This window comes from Enhydra lutris, unplaced genomic scaffold (assembly GCF_002288905.1).
Source record: "Enhydra lutris kenyoni isolate GAN:26980312 unplaced genomic scaffold, ASM228890v2 scaffoldscaffold4, whole genome shotgun sequence".
NCBI classification, from domain to species: domain Eukaryota; kingdom Metazoa; phylum Chordata; class Mammalia; order Carnivora; family Mustelidae; genus Enhydra; species Enhydra lutris.
This window is the reverse complement of record NW_019154088.1, coordinates 59,495,048-59,520,607: the sequence shown is the minus strand read 5'-3', so window position 1 is coordinate 59,520,607 and position 25,560 is coordinate 59,495,048. Positions and strand designations below refer to the sequence as shown.

At 40.7% G+C, this 25,560-nt stretch overlaps 1 protein-coding gene across 1 annotated transcript in view; it reads right to left on the bottom strand.

Moving 5' to 3' along the window:
* Nucleotides 1-25,560, bottom strand: part of LOC111159679 (spectrin repeat containing nuclear envelope protein 2) — a 275,318-nt gene that overhangs the window by 227,987 nt on the left and 21,771 nt on the right. The window contains 9 exon segments of the mRNA XM_022522256.1: nucleotides 1,876-2,013; nucleotides 4,274-4,375; nucleotides 6,096-6,196; nucleotides 12,075-12,271; nucleotides 16,133-16,314; nucleotides 21,756-21,848; nucleotides 21,937-22,014; nucleotides 22,109-22,204; nucleotides 23,655-23,716. Coding sequence (XP_022377964.1) covers nucleotides 1,876-2,013; nucleotides 4,274-4,375; nucleotides 6,096-6,196; nucleotides 12,075-12,271; nucleotides 16,133-16,314; nucleotides 21,756-21,848; nucleotides 21,937-22,014; nucleotides 22,109-22,204; nucleotides 23,655-23,716 — 1,049 coding nt within the window.

Sequence of the window (25,560 nt, the reverse complement as noted above, 5' to 3'; positions counted from 1 at the left end):
AGAAAAAATGAGTAAAATGGTATACCCAAATTGAATCATATCAATAATCCATTAAATATTAACTAACGAAGCTCTCCAACTAAAAGGTAGAGATTATCGTAATGGATAAGAAAGCAAGATCCAACCATATGCTGCCCATAAGAGATGCATTTTATTTTTTTTTTTTTTAAGATTTTATTTATTTATTTGACAGAGAGAGATCACAAGCAGACGGAGAGGCAGGCAGAGAGAGAGAGAGAGAGAGGGAAGCAGGCTCCCTGCTGAGCAGAGAGCCCGATGCGGGGCTCCATCCCAGGACCCTGAGATCATGACCTGAGCCGAAGGCAGCGGCTTAACCCACTGAGCCACCCAGGCGCCCCAAGAGATGCATTTTAAATATAAAGACTCAAATAGATTGAAAACAAATGAAAAAAAAGATGTATCACACAGACAGCTTAAGAATGGAATGATCAGGGGTGCCTGGGTGGCTCAGTGGGTTATAGCCTCTGCCTTCGGCTCAGGTCATGATCCCAGAGTCCTGGGATCAAGCCCCGCATCGGGCTCTCTGCTCAGCAGGGAGCCTGCTTCCTCCTCTCTCTGCCTGCTTCTCTGTCTACTTATGATCTCTGTCTGTCAAATAAATAAATAAAATCTTAAAAAAAAAAAAAGAATGGAATGATCATATTGATATCAGATTAAGTAGACATAAAAAAAGAAAAGTATTACCAGAGATAAACAAAAATGTTTCACAGTAATAAAAGTGGCAATTCATCAGGGAGACATAACAATCATAAATATACACAACTAATAACAAAGTTTTAAAATACATGAAGCAAAATTTGACTGCAGCAAAGGAATGATTCTATAGATTTAATAGCCCTCTCTCAGCAATTGATAGAACTAAGCACAATGTCATTCAAGACACAGATAATCTGACACTATCAACCACCTTATCTTAACTGATATCTGTTGAATGCAATGTCAAGGGCACCTGGGTGGCTCAGTGGATTGGGCATCTGCCTTCAGCTTAGGTCATTCTGGGTGTCCTGGGATTGCGCCCTACTCAGGCTCCCTGCTCAGCAGGGAAGTCTGCTTCTACCTCTCCCTCTGCCATTCCCCCTGCTCATTCTCTCTCTCTCTCTCTCTCTCTCTCAAATAAATAAAAATCTTAAAAAAAAAAAAAAAGCAAGCAAGCAAGCAAGCTGTATCAAATAACTACAGAATACACCAACCTGCACTACATCTGGGCACTGGGTGGGTCATTCCGTTAAGTGCTTGCCTTTGGCTCAGGTCATGATCCTAGGGTTCTGGGACTGAGTTCAGCGTTGGGTTCCCTGCTCTTCCTTCTCCTCCCTGCGCTCTCTCACTATCTCTGTCTCTTTCTCTCTCTCTCTAATAAATAAATAAATCTTTAAACAAACAAACAAACAAAAATGCACTACATCCTGGGTCATAACACAAATCCCAATCAACTGCAAACAACTGAAATCACATAGATATATTCAGACACACATACATGTTCATCTTCACACATTCTTTCTAGGCTTGTCCCTGATCCCCTTCAAGCATCTATTAATAGTGACACATGACACTGGTCCTCAGTAGAGATGAGGCTGCAGGTCAATCAGAATATAGATAATCTACTGGGCCAAACCAATCACTGATGACAAATATAAAAACTTTGGATAAATGGTTTCTCTAAGCAGTACGCTATAAATTTCTATTAATCTTAATCACTCCTCAAATGAGGCTATGGAGAAAATAAAAGAACACTCTCCCAAAGTTCTAATGTAGCATCCACTCTTTCACAGAATTTCTCACGGAAGGCTAAAGTAATCATCCAACAAACAAAGCTGCATCACGAAAATGCTCCTCCAATCAGTATAACACAGTAACCTGGTAGGTGAGGCCGTCCCAGGCTTCTCTCAACTGTAACTGATCTTCATCCAGCTCATCCAGATTCCTTTTTACTGGCAGGATATCCAAAAAGGGCTTTTTCTCTTCATTGAATGACTCCAAAAAGGACAGCAGACTCTACAATCGGAAGAATATTTTAAAGACAGAAATTTTAGATCAGTTTCTGAAATGTAATCTGCTATTTTAAGGTCTATAACTGTAGGTCACGTTTAAATGGATCCTCTCACTGCTCTGGTGTCTTTCGTCAGTGGTCAGTGCACCCCGATCACTTGAGTGCCATTCACAGTAACAAAAGGTCACAGCTTGTGTCTCATGTCAGTACTGCTGGATTTCTACTGGAAGTGGTTGGCTAGGTTACCCAGCTCGACAGGAAGACTCCTGATGCCACATGGAAAATGTGAGTTGGTATGTCCTCCCCAAACATGGATTCACGACAAAATAAGGATGAGTGGAAGAGAGAACTATATGGCAGCAGCGATCACGTGTCAACGTGTCTATGATTAACTGCACGTGAGCCAGTGCTGCCCAAGTCAAAGGACCTTAGAAAATACTCTGTCCCTGCCTGCAAAAATTTAGTAAATAAAGCTTTCCTTGGTTCAGATTTGTGCAAAATGTTAGTGTTGAAGAGTCTTCAATTCCAGATAGTACTTCAAACATTATTCATCATAATTGGCAGCATTTTAAGTTAAATTTTATGAGTTGGAGTGCCTGGCTAGCTCAGTTGGGAGAGTATGTCACTCTTGATCTTGGGGTCATGAGTTCGAGCCCCGTGTTTGGAGTAGAGCTTACTTTTAAAAAGAAATAAACAAACAAACAAATAAAAAGATTAAGTTTTACGAGCCAACCCAGGGATAATTATTGTAATTCTGATTATGAATAACTTCATACAGCCTTTTATTTAAGAGACCTGCATCTGTGGTACATTACTAAATCAACGACATTATGTGAGAGCAATGTACTAAGGGGACGCTTAGCACCTCGTCAGTAAAAAACATCAGGCCAAGGGTGCCTGAGTGGCTCAGTTGGTTAAGCATTTGCCTTTGGCTTAGGTCATGATCCCCAGGCTCTGGGATCAAGCCCCAAGTCGGGCTTCATGGTCAGCAGGGAGTCTGCTTGTCCCTCTCCCTCTGCCTCTGCCCCTCCCCGTGCTTGTGCTAGCTTTCTCTCTCTCTCTCTCTCTCTCTCACTCTCAAAAATAAAATCTTAAAAAAAAAAAAAAAAAAAAACCCACATCAGGCCAGAATAAAGATAGGAGCACAGAAGCTGAAGCAGTTCAGATGAAAGGACTATGAGAACGTCCTGTCCCTTTCTTCCCTGACGTCTCTAAACCCACAAGGACGCTGTCGCCAGCACGTCGCACCCCCCGCTGCGTGGCAGGGTCGGAAAGGCTGGCTTCGTCTGAGCTCGGAGGGGCTCTGTCTGCTTTATTCAGGATGGAGGACTGGTGGGGGGCAGAGCTGCAGAGACGAGGGCGTTCGGAGGAACAGAGCGGAAGAATCCTCACCTGGGCTCCTACTAGTCTCTTTCAAGACGGTACCGGGAATAAGCGCCTAACCCGGAGAAGCCCAGGAGACGGGCTTCCAAGCCAGACTTCACTCAAATCCCACCTCTGCCTCTCAGGAGCTATGTGACCTCAGACACGTCGCTTGGTGCCTCTAAGTCTTGTCTTCGTCTGTAAAACTGGAAGAGCAACCCCACACTCACAGTAAAATGCTGGTCGGCAAGGCGCCTGGTACAGAGCGCCTGTTCAAACGCGGGGACAAGGAACAGGCGTCATTTTTCCTCAAAGGACACCCAGACTGAGGCCCTGTCTTGTTATAATTCGGGGCTGGCTTCACTTCTCATTTCCTGATCTTTTTTCATTCAGTCAAGACTGGGGACTGGCAGACTTACTGCAAAAGGGAAGATCGTGCATGTCCTAGGTTTGAGGGTCCTACGGCGTCTGTGGCGACACTTGACTCTGGCTAAGCAACGTGCAAAGCAGTCGCGAGCAGTACCTGAGTGGGGGTGGCTCTCTTCCAGCAACAGTGGATCGCAAAACCCCGTGATGGGACCCACAGACCAGTCTGCCACACCCGGCTCTAAAATCTTACTGTTCAAAGTACCCGGAGGACCAGGCATCAGTACCTTGCTGGAAAGGCAGAGTCCCAGGCCCCACCCCAGAACTACTCCGTTAGAATCGGCACTTGATTTAACAAGACTGCGCAGGTCATTCACACCACGTCAGAGTTTGAGAAGCACAGTCTCAGAACTCGATGCTAAAATTCAGAGTCTGGTTAGCGTTTAAATAATTACCCTGAAGAGGTTTTTTCCAAAAACATCCTACTCTTCCCTAACAGCAAGCTACAAATAAATTGCTATTTAAAGTCATACTTACTTCATACTTTTTAGAGTAGGTCTCATTTTCTGAATCCTTTAGGGCTTTCTGTAGTTTTTTCTCTTGTAGAGTTAACCAGACGACAGCATCTTTCATCTTGCCCTAAAATTCACACACATGCATTTAAAACTACCCTGAATAGACTTGGAGATTTTTTTTTAATCATAAAATTAACAACTTCCAACATCAGTGAAATAATGCAATCATTACACACCAGTGACTCACGGTGCCAAAGAGGAATTTTGCTTGTGCACATTAACACCTTGAATTTTTAAATGGATTGAAACTAGCACCTGAACATAACGTGCTAAAGAGACAGGGCAAGCAAGCCCTTATTTATTTATTTGTTTGTTTGTTTGTTTATTTATTTTTGGCTTATCCATTTCATTATTCCTCAATTTTAGAGAACATTATTCTAAATTACTCATTTATAGTAGGCCTTTCAAAACACTGCTTCCCAATACACCTAAATACAGGTTAATTCAAGAACTATTTACACCCAAATACAGAGACATCAAAAATATCTTGAGCATTTCAAAGACCCTAAAAATAACGTTGCCAATGCTTTGTTCGGCTGTCCTGTGAATGTGAGCAACAACTATTTTTTCTTAGATTCTGGCGTGTCTACATTTGAAAGCAAAATTTACTTCCAGAGGATAAAGCCAACGATGTTACATCTTATTTCCATTCTCCTTTAACCTTCATTTACTCTTCTCTTTCTATTAAGCAGGAGTGTTTTTTATATACTTTTGCATCTGATTTCATGGACAGCTGAATTTTCCATTTTATTTTTTAATAAGAAAATTAATTAGAAAAGAGTAGCTCCCCAGCAGGTCAGAAATAAGTGAACTGAATTATATGCCTGCGTCCCAGCTTGAGTTTTTGTTCCAGAGTCAGCAACAATCTGGCAGTGGGGCCTCAAATGTAACAGTTGGAAAAACACAGGCCTAAATTTGTCACATAAAATGTGACAATATGACTGCATGTAAACATGTCTGAGGAAGTAGTTTAAATAAATATTAAAATAATATTCAAAACCACTTTAAATTCACAGCACTCATTTACCTCCACAGCGACAGAATATATGTTTATTTGCATCTCACTGATTTTTATGAAATTTGCACCCACAACATTTTGCGAACCTGACTGCAAGTCAAAGGAAAAAACGGAATAATCAAATGGTGAGCTGAAAGTGATTCAAGCACACCTCAACAGACAACGATGAAGAGAATTACACAATCCCAGTTTTATGTAGTCAAAGAACAGGTAAAATGGAAATGTGCTAAAATTAGATTGCCATGATGGTTGCACAACTATGTAAATATACCAAAACCCACTGAGTTGTAAACTTTAAATGGTTTAATTTTATGGCATGTGAATTACATCTCCAAAAAGCTGTTAAAATTCAAACAGACAAAAATTAGATAGCTCTAGAATTTTTCAAAAGCCTGCTAAACTTAATTTGTCTTCTAGAGTACCTATGTAAAAGTTATTTTAGATAATTCAGCAAAGTTTCATTAGTTTTTTAACTTAAAATTTTTATTAAAACAAGCAACACTAGTTCACAGTGAAAGAAATTAGAATACTGGTTGCCCAGGGTGGGGGGTACGGACAAGGAAGAGGCACAGTGGAACATTCTAGGTAGCAGAAATGTGTTACATCACGACTGTTGCATGGTTAACACAGGTGTAGGCATTTGTCAAAACTCACAGAACTGCACTTTTAAACTCTACATGCAAATTATACCTTAATTTTAAAAATTAAGCCACTAGTAGGGTACAACAAAAACGTGGTTGAGTCATACTTCTAAGGAAGGACGTACCTGAGCTTTATCTCTAGTCTCTGCTGCATCCTTCGAATACCGTAGAAATTGCGCCACGTAGGTCATGATGGACTTTTCATCAGGATTAACAACATCCACATCTGGAAGAGATGCCACACCGTTCATCAGCTATAACTGTGACTTACTGTAATTACTACACAAAACAGGCTAGACCATAAGACAGCCTTGAAATGAACCGAAGGAGTTAACTGGCCGTGCAGTCTCTGGTCAGTGGCGCTTGCTCCAAGTCTGTGCAGTGGCTCAGAGCTTAGATCCAGAGTCAAACAGAGCTGAGTTGGATCTTGCCAGTAGTATGTGCACAGCCTCAATTTCCACCTTGCATGCTGTCTGGATAAGGGCAGTAGTAGTCAGGGAGGGCGGAAAGGAGAAAATACAGCCTTCCTCATTCCAGAGACACGATATGGAAACTCCTCCAGGAGAGGAAAAGTGTAGGAACATACAGCAACTGGAATCCACTCCCGTCACACGGGTCTCAGCAAGTACGCAGTAAAGCATTTCCAAAAGCATATGTTGGGGCCCCTGGGGTGGCTCAGTGGGTTAAGCATCTGCCTTTGGCTCAGGCCTTGATCCCAGGGTCCTGGGATTGAGTCTTGTTTCAGACTCCTTGCTCAGTAGGGAGCCTGCTTCTCCCTCTCTTTTTCCCTCTCCCTGTCACTTCCCCTGCTTGTGCACTGTCTCTGACCAACAAAAGCCTATGTTGTACGGCAGACTTACTCAAGACATCCACAAGATTTTATTTGTTCATTTGCGGAACGAATACATTTACTGAGAGCCTTTTCTGGGCCAATCCTTGTGGTACATTAACAAAGTCCATGGTGAGATAAAATTCGGACAATGCTGAGTTAAACAGAGTAAAAATATTATAAATCCCTTAAATGCAGAACTTCTCCAGACATATAATAAATCAGAGAGATCACAAAATCACAAGGAAGTGATCAATACACTACAGACAAAATGAGCACGTAATTTGGGGATGTCTTTCAGTATGCTGTCCAAACAACCAGGAAGATATTGAAAAGGAAAGCTTCAGTGTTTATTTATTAAATCAGTCAAAATAAATTAATCAAATATTTATAGAGAGCTCACAAATGTGAGCTCACAAGCAAGATAGGTAACGCTGAGTTCTTGCCCTGGGAGGCCATACGTTTCATCACTGTATTCAGTCAACAAGGGGATGCTAGACACTTTGAGTAAATGTCAGATGCCTTAAGACATTATCTGCCCTCACTGGAGCTTACTGTTAGGAGAAAAACAAACAGCAAACAAATATAAGACACTATGGATGCTTTAGCAAATGTGTTTACTGGGCTCAATGACAGTTCTAATAGGCTGAGGGAGAACATGAATCTAATCCACACAAATAATAAAATTCAAGACATTAAACACACAAAAGGTATCAATAACAAGGTGTGAATGGAGTTTCAATAAGGAAGCATCCCTAAGAACGGAGTCACTCTTTAACTGAAAAAATATATAAGTAGAAAAGTAAAATTATGGGACACCTGGGTGGCTCAGTCGGTTATGCATCTGCCTTGGGCCCAGGTCATGCTCCCAGGGTCCTCGGATCAAGTCCCACATCCGGCTCCTTGCTTAGCAGGAAGCCTGCTTCTCCCTCTGCCTGCTGCTCCCCCTGCTTGTGCACGCTCGCTCTCTCTCTCTCTCTCTCTCTCTCACACAAATAAATAAAATCTTTTTTTACGAAGTAGAAGTATATCAAGAGATACCTGAAATAATTAGACTGACTTAACTACATGTTTCTTTTTCAAAACTTTATTGTATATGAAGCTATGCATTGTGATTAAATGTCTAATAAAACTGTCAAAAGATAACTCTCTTATTTAAATATGACAACAGTATTTGGTTTGCATAAATAATCATGATGTACTTCACATTTCAAGCTATTATTTAAGCTACTTAAAAGAATTATAGGCAATCATTTATAAGTACAAATGTGCCCTTTTTTATACTGTCAATTACATTATTTGTCTAGTAATTTTCACATACTGAACTAGAGAAAATATTTTATACTAATAAAGTTAGAGAATCACAGTAGGAGAAAAGCATGAAAGAAAGAAAGAAAAGAAAGGGAAGGAAGGAAAGGAAGGAAAAGAAGGAAGGAAGGAAAGTAAAAAGGAAGGAAGGAACCAAGTAATCAGAAAAGGGGATAGAACAAAATATAAGGAAAAACAAAGAAAAGAAAAAAGATAATGAAAAGCCAAAAAGGAAAGAGAAAAGACAATGAAAGGAAGAAAAGGAAAGAAAGAAAGAAAAAAAAAACAAGGAGAGGAAAGTTAACAAGAAGAATTAATAACAAGCTAAAACTAATATAATGACAAACCTAACATAAAAATTTGGAATCATCAGGCTAACTGTTAACTTAGAAGTATCACCTAATTCAATGAGGTCCAAGAAGGCTAAGAACCAAGAGCAACAAGCACAGTTCGCTCCTAGATCTTAGCTTTCTCATGCCATTCTCCAACCAGCAGCTGGGGGGAGAGAGGGCTGATCCCGGGCCTGAGGCAGAAATGTAGAAGAGCCTGATGCATCCTAAAGGCCTGAAAATAAGGATGGGCTCAAAAACAACAAAGAAACACCACATGGGTGGGGATATGTCAAAGGAGCACAGGAGCTAGCTGAGGGGGCTCCCAGGGCCTAAAAAACATTGAGCTTAAAAAATCTTTCTTAATTTGAGAAATAAAACAAAGTAATATTGGATTACAACCCAAAGTATAAAATAAAATTTCCATAAGCCCATACTGATATAAATCAATGGCTGGATAAATGAATACATGCGGGAGAGAACATAGTTCAGGCAAAAGAACTGTAAATAATTTATGTAAGTAACCTGCCCTCCGGGAGACTGAGGTACTCTCCTCCGTGTGGGCTATGCAGCGTGACTTCCCTCCAAAGAGGACAACACAGGAAGAGGGAAACAAAAACTAGCTTCACAAGGAAGAAAGCTGACAAACACTACCTCAGCCAGGTAATCAAGGTGAGTATCACCAGTGATAACAAATGCTGACAGCATGTTCCTCTCAGACATGTGATAAGAATGGTACTTTACCTCTGTGGTCTTCCTCCAAAGAACCCATAACCCCAGTCTAAAATGAGAAAAGATGTAACACAAATTCCAGGAAAGGGGTACTCTACGATAGACTTGACCAGTAATCCCCAAAACTGTAAGGTCATCAAAATAAAACACTCTAAGAAAGTGTCATGGCCAACAGCAACCAAAAAACCCATGAAAACTAAATGTAGGGTAGAATACTGGATGGAATCCTGAAAAGAAAAAGAGCATCAGGGAAAAACTAAAGAAATGTGAATAAAGCATAAAAATATATCAATTTTGATTCATTAGTAACAAATGTAATGCACTAATATGTCAACAATAGGGAAAACTCCATGGGAACTTACTAAATCTGCTTCCCAATTTCTCTGTAAACCTAAAACTGTTCTAAAACATAAGGTCTGTTAAAACAAAAGGAATGATATTCTGATAAATGCTGCCACACAGAAAAGCTTTGAAAAGATCATGCTAAGGTAAAGAAGCCAGTCACAAAAGACTACATTTATGAGAAATGTCCAGACTTGGCAAATCTATAGAAAGAGAAAGAATTAGTGGTTGCTAGGGCTCTGTGAGTGACTGTGTGTGTGTGTGTGTGTGTGTGTGTGTGTGTGTGTGTTAGAGGTTGAGAGAGGTGAGGAGAAATAGGAACGGGTTGCTAATGGGATGGGGTTTATTTTTGGAATGAAGCAAAGGTTCTAAAACTGATCATGATAATGGCTGCAAAATTTCACCAATATACTAAAAAACTATTGAATTGTACACTTAAATGAGTAAATTGTATGGTATGTGAATTACATCACAATAAAGCTGTATAAAACCAAAAAAAGTTAAGTGACAAAGCCACATTCACTTAGTGGTATGTTGGAGCCAGAAGGCTCAACTTGAGAGTTGATTATTGGATTTTCAGCATTTTTATAAGCTGGTTGTTAAACACAGCCAGCATTAAAAATTAAATTGTATAAACGCACAACCAAAAAAATATTTTAGGGGTGCCTGGGTGGTTCAGATGGTTAAGTGTTTGCCTTCAACTTGGGTCATGATCCCAGGGTCCTGGGATGGAGCCCCATGTTGGGGCTCAGAGGGGAGCCTGATTCTCCCTCTCCTCCCCTCTTGCTGATGCTCTCTTTCGCTATCTCTGTCACTATCTCTCTTTCTCTCAAATAAATAAAATCTTTAAAAAATATATATGTCTATGGGGCACCTGGGTGGCTCAGTCGTTAAGTGTCTGCCTTCGACTCAAGTAATGATCCCAGGATCTTGGGATCGAGCCCTGCATTGGGCTCCCTGCTCGGTGGGAAGCCTGCTTCTCCCTCTCCCACTCCCTCTGCTTGTGTTCCCTCTCTCGCTGTGTCTTTCTCTGTCAAATAAATAAATAAAATCTTTTTTTAAAAATGTAAAAAATTTAAAAAATTTTTTTAAATGTCTATATATTAAAATAAAGGTAATAGATACTCAAAACTCACCACTTCCCAACTATTTTACTACATTTTACTATTACCTATGCTCTTGTGGTTATTTATCTCTATTGTACCTGTGTGACAGAAAAAAATAATATATAACCGTGTGTTAACGTTGCATATCTTTTCCCTACAGTGACTTCTCATTGGAATCAGCCATGGTGGTAGTATTCAAACCACACACACACACACACACACCAGCAAATGAGGGCTTGATTTTTTGTTTTGTTGATTATGAAGAAAGGGATAGAGAAAATGTTAATAATGCAGGTTAAACTTAGAAGTCTGACCTGCTGAGAGCTGTTAAGTTGCACACGGCACAAAAAAAGTGAGGAAATATTCTTCCAGGACTAGATTCAACAAGTCATTCATGTTGTTGAAGAACAAATGAAGTTGTGACAGACTTTTCTGCTGTCACACTTACTCATGACCATAAGGAAATTATCCACCAGCATTTATGTCAGAACTCTGCATGTCCAGCAGCTGTAACCAGAAGTTGGCTACAGATGGTAGCAGGAGTTTGGCAAAAATCAACAAAAGCATTTTGGGGCTATATGCAATTTATAATAAAGTATAGCATAGATTTTATTATTATTGAAACTATGTGCTGTATGTGCTCTGTATTAGTACTATTTGTAATATACCTGGGTATATATATATACACACACACTGATGCACACACACATTGTTTTGGAGAGCCAGTCACACATTACCTACACCTCTATTACTCTGAGACTAGAATTTGTATCTCTTAATCGGTTAGCTCATTTTAATCTTCATTAATCCTACATACCTACTTTATGACCTTACTAGGATTTTTAATAAGCTTTGGTAAATTAAGAAACAACCCAATCCAAAGTAAAGTCCTTTTCCAAAGAAGTAAACCACTTTAATCTTAATTTTATGAAGTTAACATAATTATCTCTTCAAATATAACCAATATTTAGAATTGTTATGGTCGTTGTTCACGGTCGATCTAACACGATGTATCAAACATCATTATGGCAAAGCAGAGTCAGCCATAGAGAGAGAAACAGAAAAGGCAGTTTCTAACCTCATGGAAGTTCAGCTTTACTGAGGGGGAGGGAGTGGAGAGAGGAAATACGTTCGCTCAAAGAACAGATTTACTCCAGAGATTTTAGAACAGAATAACAGAATCAAGGGAACACAGTACAGAGCATAATGAAAGAAAATTAAGATGAAAGCTCAAATTATTTCCAATAACAGCACTCTTTCCTTTCAGCTGTCATGTCATCCCTGCAATTATGGAGGTTAACAAATTGGTAGGAACTCTTAATTTCATGAAATTTAATAGAGTTTAAGTTTAACCCTTCAGGACTAAAATACAGTGCTGTTTTGTTCATTTATATACAGTACCGTTTTCAAGCAAACTTCCCACTGGACATTGTTCTGAAAAGGAAGAAGTTTCCTTACCTTCTGGTTCTAGCAATTTGGGGATTTTAAATTCTTGTTCCGCAATTCTGAAGGCCTCTTTCAGATTGTCTTTGTTGGATCGTTGCTTCACACTCTTCATGTCAATTAGGTCTGGTCGCAAGGCATGAATGACAGCCAAAAAAGCCATCCCATTTCTCCAGCTTGACTTAAAATCTGTCACACTGACAGACTCACACCTATCACCACAGGACAAAAACATGATAAATACTATTTGAAAGAATTTACCAAAGCACATCTATTACATTCAATAGTAATTAAAACAAATTTTGGTGAATCAAATAAATCATATAAATCATTCTAGGAAAACATTTTCTTTTAATCTGGTAGTCAGATGAAAGTAACATGCCAAGTTTGATACCACAGGACATCGGTTCTCAAAGTGTGACCCTGGGACAAGCGGCATCAGCATCACCTGGGCTGCAAGGGCTAGAAACACAAATTCTCGGCCCAACCCCAAATATACCGCATCAAACTCTGGAGATAGATTGGAGATCTGTGTCTTTTTTTTTTTTTTTTAAAGGATTTTATTTATTTACTTGAGAGATAGAGAGAGTGAGTGAAAGAGAGAGAGAGAATGCACATGAGCCAGGGGAGGAGCAGAGAAGCAGACTCCCCGCTGAGGAGGGAGTCCAACATGGGACTCGATCCCAGGACCCTGGGATCATGACCTGAACCGAAGGCAGACACTTAACTGACTGAGCTACCCAGGTGTCCAAGAGATCTGTATCTTTGAAAGCCCTCCACAGGACCATACTCACTGAAGTTTAACACTCTCTACTCAAAAGTCAATTGGCTGAAGACTAACTTTAGACCCCCACATGGAGTTATGTTCCTTTCTCCAGAGGAAACAATCTTCTTTCTCATTATAGCAAATTAACTGATAGTCTGTGGCACACCAACGGCCAGCAGTTCATTGGATAGGCCTTGCCACTCCTCTGCTTAAAACCAGTCATGGCAGATGAATAGATCAACAAAATGAGGTGTATATGTACATATAACAAATATTATTCAGCCCTAAATAGGAAGGACAGCCTGACATATTTTACAACATGGATGAACCCTGAAGATGTTAAGCAGAGTGAAAAAAGTCAGTCACCAAGGGGCAAATCCCATATGACACCACTCATTTAAGGTACCTGCAGTAGTGAATTCACAGACAAAGAAAGTAGACCACTGGCTACGGGGGGCTGGGGGAGGGGAGAATGGGGGGAGTTTTGAGGTTTACCAGATGAAAAAAGTTCTGGAGACGGTGGTGATGGTTACATAATAACATAAAAGCACTTGATGCCGCCCAACTGTACACTTAAAAATGATTAAAATGGTATATTTTATGTAGGTACCTTTTACTACAATAAAAACAAGTGAAAAAATAAAAACCCACCCCTGTCATAGCTTGTCAGAATAACACTTCTCACTCAATGCCTACCACGATCTGGCCCCTGCCTCTCCCACTCCCCTCTGAGATCTCGCCACCACCCTGGCTTCGTTCCTCTTTCTCAACACCATGCTCCTTGTAATCCTTCTTTGTGGATGCTCTTTTTCCTAGATCTTTATACACCTGAAGCCTTCTCCTTGAGGCCTCAGCTCAAAGGGCTCCTCCTCAGAAAGGTGCTCCATGACCGCCTCAGAGAAAGGCCGCCCTCATTGACCACCCTTGACATTCTCAATCATCCTAAGTCCTTCCTGACCTTCTTTCCAACTGTGGTTATTTTATCGATCCATCCACTACGGGCACAAGCCTCTGGAGAGCAACGGCCTTGTCTTTCTTGTCTATCACGGTAGAATCATCCCCAACCAGTGTTTAGCATATAAAGGTGCTTAATATAAATATTTCAAATCACTCCATCCATCACTAATCTGTATTTGACAAGGGATCAGTGTCTTATAAGAGTATAGTTGCGTACAAAATGTGGGAACTATTCTAGCACAACCATAGCGTCCTTTAATATCTCAATAAAAAACACAAGGAAATTCAGCAGACTAATTTGAGGTGTGAATCAAATGACTAAAACCACTGGAGAGGGGCACCTGCATGGCTCAGTCAGTTAAGCAGCCCCCTGTGGCTCAGGTCATGATCTCAGGATCCTGGGTTTGAGCCCCACATGGGGCTGGCTCCCTGCTGAGCAGAGACCCTGCTTCTCCCTCTCCTCCCCACTTGTGCTCTCTCCCACTATCTCTCTCTCTCTCTCTCTCTCAAATAAATAAATGAAAACTTTTCTAAAAGGTGGGGGAAGGACACCTGGGTGGCTCAGTGGGTTAAAGCCTCTGCCTTCAGCTCAGGTCGTGATCCCAGGGTCCTGGGATGGAGCCCTGCATCAGGCTTTCTGCTCAGCGGGGAGCCTGCCTCCCCACTCTCTCTCTGCCTGCTTCTCTGCCTACTTGTGATCTCTGTCAAATAAATAAATAAAATATTTAAAAATAATAAAATAAAAATAAAAATTTAAAGAAAATGGGTGGGGGGGTCGCCTGGGTGGCTCAGTGGGTTAAAGCCTTTGCCTTCGGCTCAGGTCATGATCCCAGAGTCCTGGGATCGAGCCCTGCATCGGGCTCTCTGCTCAGCAGGGAGCCTGCTTCCCCCTCTCTCTCTGCCTGCCATTCTGCCTACTCGTGATCTCTGTCAAATAAATAAATAAAATCTTTTAAAAAAAAAAAACTACTGGAGAAATAGCTTCAGATGACATGGACTTTCCTGAATCCCTTAGGAATAAATGCCTAAACTATGACTGTGACAAACTCGATAGTATTCAGTGAATCTTGTCTTGTTTAACAACTACTTGTTTAACAACAACCAGAAACTGTCCTAAATACTCTTAAAAAAAATAATTCTTATAATACACATACGAACCCTATGAAGTGTTAGCATTGTCCACATTTTTATGACTGAGGAAACTCAAGCACAAAGAGATGAAGTATCTGAAGGCACCAGTTAGGAAGTGCCGGGGTCGGGACTCAAACCCAGGATTCCAGCTTCAGGTTGCGCACTTAGATACGAAGCAAAACTAGCTAAAGGGAGGAGGACTGGGGCTGAGGGTAGCGCAGAGTGGGATCAGAACCTGTGCCGACTGGAAGGATTAAAAATTTTAGAAAACTGAAGTAAAACAAAACTGTGTCTTAAAGAGTCAAGAAAAAGTTCATTTGATATATGTATGTATATAAACCTCCTAAGATATGTATGCTCTTTTGTCCCTCGTAAAATGCAAAGGCTGACTGACAGCTAAAGAAAGTAAGGCTGAAGACAGAAATTAGCATCCTAGCCTCTCACTGGGAAGAAGGGACTCAGAAGCCCACCATCTCAGAGGTCTTAGCGACATCTTTACGCCTCTATTTATCCAGACAATGCTATGATGTGACAAGGAATACCTTTTGAACTCCATGGCTCATCTCCTGGTGATCTCCTGCATCCTGACTCCTTATTTTCCCTAAATCCGATCCCAGCAGGGGGTTAAAATGAGAGAGTAAATGCATCCCTAGTGCAAAAAAGCCCTTTTTCTTATAAAACAGAATTTCTGAGCACTACCTTCCTTTCATCATCCCCACTCTTTAAAAAAACTCACACTTTCTGGCTTCTGTTCCCTAATTGAGCTACAAATTTCTAAACAATGGGGATTGTGGTCTTTTAATGTAGCCATATAGAGCTCCAAGAGATCATTTTATGCGTTGATTACTTATTCCTTCATTTGTTCATTCATTCATTCAGTACACATTTATGGAGCACCTACCATGAACTCCCATTAGGCTAGGTTCTGGGGACACACAGTCCTTAAAGATGTAGTCCCGACTTTTAAAGAGTTCCTAGTGTGGTAAAATGTAAAACAGATGCGTAAGGGGATTGTGCCTAAAGGAAAGGATATTTAAAGACCACTTTATCTCTACACAGTAACAGTCCACCTAAGGAGGTTGGTGCTTTGTCTTTGAGAAGGGAGAAGTGTGAACACCCCGTCGGCCTGATTTTCAGACCAGGAGTCAGTAATGTCGTGTTGGTGGGTCAAAGGCCAAGCTGCCCTGTGTGTCTCCTGTGGTCACAGCAAATGACTTACGGGGCACACTGCTCCTGGGCCCACAAGAGAAGAGCCTTCTTTGCAGACATCCGCCATCTTTCTTGGGCTCTGGAGCATTTCTTAGCTGGAGGACTTGAGGTGGGAGATGAGTCAGCCTCACTCATGCTGTCCAGGGAAGGCGGATCATAATTGCAAGAAAGAGTCCGGGCAAGCTCCTCAATCTAAGGAAGACATAATCATAGTCAATGCATACAAATCACGAGTTAGCAGCATTGAGGCAAAACCTTCGGCCAACACAAGACCTATCCGGTAACAGTGAGACGTTACTCATGGTGAAATAAGCATTAGACAAGTCCTTGAATAATAGCGTTTGTCATCTTGGGCTACACTTAGGCTCTCTTTCGGTGGACTTGGGTCACTCTTTGCCCCATTTCGTGCACTGCATTCCCCCTCAAGGGCAAGTATGTATTCATCCCACTAAAATCACTGATGCTCAACACCTGTCGCTCTAAATTGAACTGAACTCATTTGAGATCCCAGTCTAGAGTGTCTTCTAAGAGACTGGGTCAATTAAAATGCATCCTTGATATTAAACCATTAAAACCATTAAACCATTGAAAAACAAATATACATACAGAAAAAAATAGTCAAATACATGACAGCCAAGTCCCAAGAAAGAAAAAAAAAATTGCCACTAAGTATATGGAAAATATCTTCATTCATCATTTAAGAAAGCTAAATGTATACGGCAAGGAGACAGTTTCTTCATTTATAACACAGGCAAAAAAAAATTTAAAGTTAACATCAAGTGATGTATCCTCTAGAAAGAGTACAAAAAGTGGATTTTTACATAGTGCTGGTAAGCACATAAGTTGGTTCAGACTTTTTGGAGGGCAGTAACATAATACCTATGGAAAACTTTCAAAAGATCAATCTACAAACACAGTAGCAAGTATTATTGAGAGAAGTGTACTTCTTAATAATTAACAGAGGCACCAGACAACTAGTAATAACAGATGTGACCAACACAACTAACAGACTTCATCTGATGGGCATACCCCCTTATACCTAAAATGCCAGGATCAACATTCTTTTCAAATCCATAGGAAATTGACAACACTGAGTCATAATGCAAGCTTCAGCAATTTTGAAGAATTGAAATCATTCAGATGATATTCTCTGGCCACACTCAAATTAAGCTAGAAATCAGTAACAGAGATGTAACAACCAAAATCTCCAAATATTTGGATATTAAGCAATAGAATGTTATAGAACCCAGAGGTCAAATAAGAAATCATAATGAAAATAAAATATTTTGAACAGAGCAATAACAAAAATACTGTATTCATGGATGACACAATGCAATGTTTTAAAGATGTCAACTTTTTCTAAATTATACATTCAATGAAATCCTTATTAAAATTCCAACAGATGGTGTGCATGTAAATTAACAAGTTATCTATAAAATTTATATGAATATCAAATCACTATGTTGTATAGTTTAAACTTACACAATGGTATATGTTAACTACATCTCAATTTTAAAAATTATATGAGAATGCAAATAGCAAAGAATAAACAAGATAATCCCAAAGAACAAGTTGGACACTACCAGATATCAAGACTTTTATAGAAACTGATACAGTACAGTACTAGTGCCAAGAATGAATAATGGAACAAAAATGACCATCTGACGATGGAGCCACACATATATGGTTCCTTGATTTTTTATTAAGTGATACTACAGTATACTAGGAAAGTGATGGTCTTTTCAATACATGCTGTTGGGTCAGCCAGATAGCCATATGGAAAAAAATAATCTTGATTGCTCTAACATTAACATACTCAAAAAAATTCATTCTCGAAAGATTATAGATCTAAATGTAAAATATGAAATGGTTAAGCTTTTAGAACTGTGCTGTCTAATACAACAGTCCCTACCTCCCTGTGGCTATGTAAATTAATTAAATAAATAAAATTTGAAATTTAGTTCCTCAGTCATACCAGCCACATTTCAAGTGTTCAACAGCCATAAGCAACAAGTGGCTACTGTCTGGTACAGTGCAGCTACAGAACATTTCCATCACTGCAGAAAGTCCTCGTTGGATAGAACTATTCAAGAAAATAGCGTTAAGAGAGTATCTCCATGATGTTGACAAAGGGAAAGATTTCTTTACAGAACATAAAAAGTACGAGCCACCAAAAAAGGAAGTTGATAAATTTGAACTACATTAAAATCATGAATGTCTGTTCATTGAAAGACTGAAAAGGCGGGGTGCCTGGGTGGTTCAGTGGGTTAAGTCGCTGCCTTCGGCTCAGGTCATGATCTCAGGGTCCTGGGATCGAGTCCTGCATCGGGCTCCCTGCTCAGCAGGGAGCCTACTTCCCACCCCCCTCTCTCTGCCTGCCTCTCCATCTACTTGTGATCTCTGTCAAATAAATAAATAAAATCTTAAAAAAAAAAAAAAAAGACTGAAAAGGCAAGCCACAGAATCAGAGATTTGTAATTTATGTGTACTCAACAAAGGACTTGGATCCAGAATATATTTTAAAACTTCTCTAAATCCTTATATACAATAGCATAGCTAAAATAAAAAATTTTTAATGTCAACTATGAGTGAGGATGGGAGCGAGGAATTCACCCCATGTAAATCAGAACCACCATTTTGAAAAATTAGTTGGCACTACCCTGCAAAGCTGAACATCACATGCCTTGTGATCCAGCAATTCCACTCCTAGACATATATACAAAGAGACATGAGGGCTTATACCACCAAAAGGCATACACAAGAACGCACCTAGCAGCTTTAATCATAACAGCTGAACACTGGCAACAAAAGCAATGTCCATCAACAGAAGAGTGGTAAATAAATTCTGGCATGTTTATGCAATGGTATAATCATACACAACAAAGAGGAAGAAAGAAATACAGTCCATGATATTGTAATAGCGATGTAACAGGACAGATGGCAGCTAACTTGGGGTGAGCAGAACATAATGTATAAACTCGTCAAATCACTAAGTTTACACCTGAAACTCGTGTAATTAATTGTGTCAACTATACTCAAAAAAAAAAAAAAACCTATGGATGCATGCTTCAACAACTTGAAACTCAAGGAAGATGTTAAGTGAAATAAGTCTGACACAAGAGTACATCTCATATGTAAGTCAATTCAGTTATAATTCCTTTATATGGAAGTTAAGATGCTAAGCTAAACAATGACAGAGATCAAAGTGGTGGTTTTCTTTAGGGAAGGGAGCAAAGACTGGGCAAAATACCTGAGAACTCTAGGATTATGCAATGTTCTCTATTTTTATCTTGGGTAGTGGTTACATGGATGTATTTAAGATTTTATTTATTTATTTGAGAGAGAGACAGTGAGAGAGAGCATGAGAGGAGAGAAGGTCAGAGGGAGAAGCAGACTCCCCGTGGAGCTGGGAGCCCGATGTGGGACTTGATCCCTGGATTCCGGGATCATGACCTGAGCTGAAGGCAGTTGCTTAACCAACTGAGCCACCCAGGTGCCCGGATGTATTTAATTTTTAAAAATACATCAAGCTCTACACCTCAGATTTGTGCATTTCTATGTGTGTTCTTCTTCAACAAAGGTTTATTTACATCAGTAAAACGAAGCCAAGAAAAGCAAAACTTACGGCCCAACAATTTCACTTCTAGGAATCTGGCTCATGGAAATAATTAAGATGGTATGGGAAAGTTTTATCAGAAGGGTAGTCTTTTTAGAATTGCTTACAATCATAAAACTGTGAGCATTCTGCTTGTTAATGAAATATAATTCTTTACAACAGAACATCATGCCTCCATTAAAAACTATGTATGAATTCAGAAAGATGTTCATTAGAACAGGTTGAAAACAGTTTGGAGGGGCGCCTGGGTGGCTCAGTGGGTTAAAGCCTCTGCCTTCAGCTCAGGTCAGGATCCCAGGGTCCTGGGATCGAGCCCCGCATCGGGCTCTCTGCTCAGCCGGGGAGCCTGCTTCCTCCTCTCTCTCTCTCTGCCTACTTGTGATCTCTCTCTGTGTGTGAAGTAAATAAAAAACCTTTAAAAAAAAAAAAAAGAAAAAGAAAAAGAAAACAGTTTGGATAGCATGACCTTTCAAGATATACATATTTAGATAAATATATACATTCATTCCTGCTGTACGTATCATGAAGTCTATACCCCAAATTATTTAGTGGTTATCAGTGAGCAGTAGAATTACAGATGATTCTACTTGGTTTTTATAATCCATATTGAAATTTTAATTATATTTTAAATATTCCAGAAAGTATGGGAAAAAAAATATAACAAATGCCTATATGTCGTCCAATTTTACATTTTACCACATTTGGTTCATATGTTTTTAAAGAAATGAAACACTGATACAGTTTAAGCCTTCTGTCTTTCCCTCTGCAATTCCATTTCCTTCCTTTTCCAGAGGAAAAAACCCCACAATTATAAATTTGGTTTTTGTCATCCTCACAACTATTATTCTACTTTAACTTCAAATGTAGTATCCATAAATCATATATAGTCTTATTTTACATGTTTTAAATTTAATACAAATTAGTTATGTTATTTTCTAGTTTTTATAAAATAAGCTTTTGTTTCCCACATAACTTTTTTATTTTCAAAGAAATTATGGAGACATAGAACATGCAACTTTTTTAGGTAGCTGCAGAAAACTTGCACTAACTCAGAATCCCAGGACTGGAAGAATATACTTTCAGTCACAAGTACCATGAAGTCAGGGCTACAACTGTTTTTGCTGTTTTCTTGGAGTCCTAGCACAAAAGCTAGCACATAGTAGGTGTTCAAATGTATTTGTGGAATGAAATTAATCTATGAGTCAGTCTTGGGACAGGATTAGGTGTTATAGGATTATTGGACTGAACAAGAGTCCTCAAAACTAGGAGATTCTATGAAGTTTAGTGGATTTAAAAATTTACTCCAGGGGCACCTGGGTGGCTCAGTGGGTTAAAGCCTCTGCCTTGGGCTCAGGTCATGATCTCAGGGTCCTGGGATCAAGCCCCGAGTCAGGCTCTCTGCTCAGCTGGGAGCCTGCTTCCCTCCTCTCTCTCTGCCTGCCTCTCTGCCTACTTGTGATCTCTGTCTGTCAAATAAATAAATAAATCTTAAAAAAAAAAAAAAAATTTACTCCAGAAAGGGCACCTGGGTGGCTCAGTGGGTTAAAGCCTCTGTCTCTGGCTCAGGTCATGATCCCAGGGTCCTGGGATCGAGTCCCAAGTCAGGCTCTCTGCTCAGCTGGGAGCCTGCTTCCCTCTCTCTCTCTGCCTGTCTCTCTGCCTACTTGTGATCTCTGTTTTTCAAATAAATAAATAAAAATCTTTAAAAAAAAAAAAATTTACTCCAGAAGCTTTCTACTATCTTCTGCCACAGTAAGTAAACAAAAATAAGCAAAATTTTATCACGGCAGGTTCTATTCAGACCGGTGCTGACTGATATCATGGATAATTTAAGATACCGTAATTCAGCATTCAGTTTTCAACTGCAAAATAACAAAAATGGCCAAGGTCTAGCTGTCGAGTTTTCCGGAGTGTCCTGTTTCTGGAAAAAACTCAGGACTGAATCTTACTGCAATACCCTTATTTCATACTGCAGTATTTAGAACAGAAATAACTTAGACGTCATCAAACTACTTACATGGAAGTGCAGTATAATTGTCCAAATTAGGCCAAGAATAATGGATGGGTTTCCATCTATAATATCAGTAACATGAATATTTATTAGCTTGATCTGGAAAAGAAGAAACACAGGTTAAAAGGAGAACACATTTCACATCATTAATTTCTCCAGTCCATCTTCAGATCAGATTCATACTCACTGATCGGTCTTTTAGGAATGTCAGGGCATGCTCTATATTGATTCTACACTGGAACGTATTAGATCCTTTGTCTCGAGGCTACGGAATTCAAGTGAAATATATTAGAAATATGGGGGGGGGGGAACACGTGTAAATCAACACAAGGTTTTTTAATGTCACTTTAAAAGCTTACCAACTGTTGTCCTGAGAGCACCTCCAGCAGGTCCAGGAGAACGTGCCCCTTTTTAATGTCTGCAAACAGGTCTGACACCACCGAGGGGGGAGTGTGCTACAAAAGGTCCCAAGAAAAATACTCATTCAAACATTAGTCTGAAAACATAATACCTTCAAGAATCCCATAAGTGGGCTTTGTGGCTTTCACAAAAGCTAAAATCCAGTAGTGATTTTTAATTGATGGAGTGATAGAGAACACACCACTTTCTATGTCAAAGCACAATAAGAGAAATAGCGAACTTAATTTATCTCATGGTAAATTTCCAGTAACACAACACTCCCGCCGCTTTCAGTGGGGGCATAAAACCTGTGCACGGAGGCAGCATGAAATGCCTTAAAAGTCAGCTGGTAGTGACCAATTTGGGGAGCAGATTACATTTCTGGAGTAATCTGTTTATGAATTTACCCTTTCTAGAAAGGCACTGGTCAGGGATGGGTAGCCTGGGAGGAGAGGCTCACTCATTTAGTAACCATGTTATTCCAGGCACTTGGAGTCACTGAGAGATAGGATGACACAGTGATAACCACTAAATAATTTGGGGTATAGACTTCATGATACGTACAGCAGGAATGAATGTATATATTTATCTAAATATGTATATCTTAGATAAATATATATATTAGATAAATATATATATCTTGAATGGTCATGCTATCCAAACTGTTTTCTTTTTCTTTTTTTTTTTTTTTAAAGGTTTTTTATTTACTTCACACACAGAGAGAGATCACAAGTAGGCAGAGAGAGAGAGAGGAGGAAGCAGGCTCCCCGGCTGAGCAGGATCAGATCAAGGCACCTGGGGGCGCCTGGGTAGCTCAGTAGGTTAAGCCTCTGCCTTCCGCTCAGGTCATGATCTCAGGGTCCTGGGATGGAGCCCTGTATTAGGCTCTCTGCTCAGCAGGAAGTCTGCTTCTCTCTCTCCCTCTGCCACTACCCGCCACTTGTGCTCGCTCTCTCTCTCTCTCTCTCTCTCTCAAACAAATAAAATAATTTAAAACAAACCAAAGAAAAAGATCAAGGTCTCTGGACCCAGACTGCCTGGGTCTGCATCCCGGCGCTATCACTTACAAGTGGTGTGACCTTGGGCAAGTCACATAACTTCTTTGTGCCTTCGTTTCCTTGTTTTTTTTTTTAAACAGGAATAACACTTATGGGGATGTTGTAAGGTTCCGTAAATGTGATGCAAGTTGACGCCATTTAAAAGAGCTTAGGACAGTGTTTTTAACATATAACACTCCATGCGTATGAATCATTTTTTTGTTATTATTATACTGGATTTTAAAAAACTATTGTTGCTTTAAACATTTTTACAGCCCTGTCTCCCATACCCTTAACAAAAGTGTCTCTTTTTTTCTGCTGGGGGCGGGGGCGGATAACGAACACATCTAAACAAGATCAAGGTGATTTCAATACATTCTTTCAGCCTTGCCATTTTGGCGACCCAAAGGGAGGGAAGGAAGAGTAACTTAAATATATCTGTAGCTTTATTTGCTCTTTTTTTCCTCACCTTTGCCAACTGTGAGTTGATCCAGCAGGTAAAGGTTTTCTTCTGAGTGTCCTCCTGTTGTGCTGTTGAAAAGGGACAACGGCAGTGACAAAATGAGAAGCCTCAGAAACCTTTTCAATATATCAGAGCTTCAGCGTTGGTGGTATAGTGGTGAGCACAGCTGCCTTCCAATATATCAGAGCTTCAAAGGTCTACCCCTCTGGGGATGTGCGCCTAGTCCACAACCCCTCCAGCTTTCTAGGACTTGGTGTAAATCTCCGGTGTTTGTTCAAGGAATGCTTTGGAAACGGCGTGTTGATAGGAGGTATTTTTGATCACTGCAAGCTAGCTAAGAGACAATGGTTTTTAATAGAGTTTACTGACAAAAGCACTACATCCCCACGTGGTCTTGGCAGTGTGGTCTGAGGAACTGAGAGGAAAGAGAAGACCTCCGCACCCAAAAGCAAAAGCCACATCGATGTAAAGACAAACCCCAGAACATCCGAAGACGCTTGGAAAGGCTCACAAACTTGTAGGCAGTTTAGTCTTGGCACTTGCAGGATTTCTCCTGGAGGCTATGTTGCCACTGGACTCAACAGTAAATGAGCGCCAATTAGAGTCCGAGCTCTCGGGGCTGGAATTCTGCCTCAGTTACCAAGTAGCTGTGTGACAGCGGTTTCCTCGTGGAATAGGGTAATAAGCTCTGGCCTCCAGAGACCGTTAATGATTCACTTGAGAAGTGCCCGTCATTACTCTCATTAAAAGGACAGGAGTCAAGGGGAAGATCTGAACACTCTAGGTATGTCTCCCCCTCCTCGCCAGGGCAGGGGCAGGCCCCACCGCAGCACCAAGCTCCCCACCGGCCTCCTACAGCCCTCAGCAGCCAGGTCAGTTCTGCACACCGGGACTGAGTTTCCATCTCCCCATATGTTCTTAAGTGGCTGGGCTCCCAGGTAAGGACAGATACCCACCCTCCCTGCACCCAGAGCTCACGGCCTTGTCACCACCATCTACCTGGAGGTCAGCAGGTCTCATCCCAGCACGCACGCGCACGCGCACGCACACACAAGCACATGCACTCCCCGGGCTCTCGGGCTCCCCTTCATTCTCTCACTCTAAGTTAAGTAAGACTCCACAGATGCCTCCGTTTTTCTCACCTCCCACCTTGTCCTTAACTCCTGAACCCCTTCTGCCGGTGATGAGCCCATGGTACACCATCCACAAAATCCCGTGTCCAAACCCTCTCCACCAGGCCTCTCTGCCCTTCCTGAAAACTGGCCCGCTTGAGTGCTGGCTCTGTCTCTCTTACGTAAGCCCCTTGGACCTTGGGGGCCTTGCTCCTTGCAGCTACTTCCAGATCATTCTCCACTCTCTTCGCCCCCATGTCATCATCAGACGAGTCATCAGACAGACCCATTGTTAGAATCATCTATAGACCTTTGTCCATTCCTCAAGATTTCTCAAACATTTTAGTTCCTTCTCCAGTGTCCTCTCCCCAGTACAACTCCTAATTCTTGGTGATTTCAACATACATATTAATGAAGCCCCCCAACCTCCTGGTCCCTCCGTTTTATTCTCCTTCTCCAATAAACTTGTCTTCTGCTCTGCTTCCACCACTGGCTGTCATAGTCCTACCCCACACCTGATCATTACTGGTAAGTGCAACTCCTCACAGTCTCGATTTTGTGCATCTCTGAACAACAGCCCCGAGCTTTTTAGTTCCTTCCCTTGAGAGCCCCCACTCCAACAATTTTTGGCGTCCATAGGCAACCCCAAGCCATGGATTCTGCCTGCTTTGCACTGTCCTTCGCCCTCACTGATAGTTTTCCTCCCATCCTTTTCCAGCTGCTCCCTCATCAAGGTCACCATGAACCACCCCCCTGCCCCCGCACCCACCCATCTTCGACTAGAACCAATGGTCGATTCT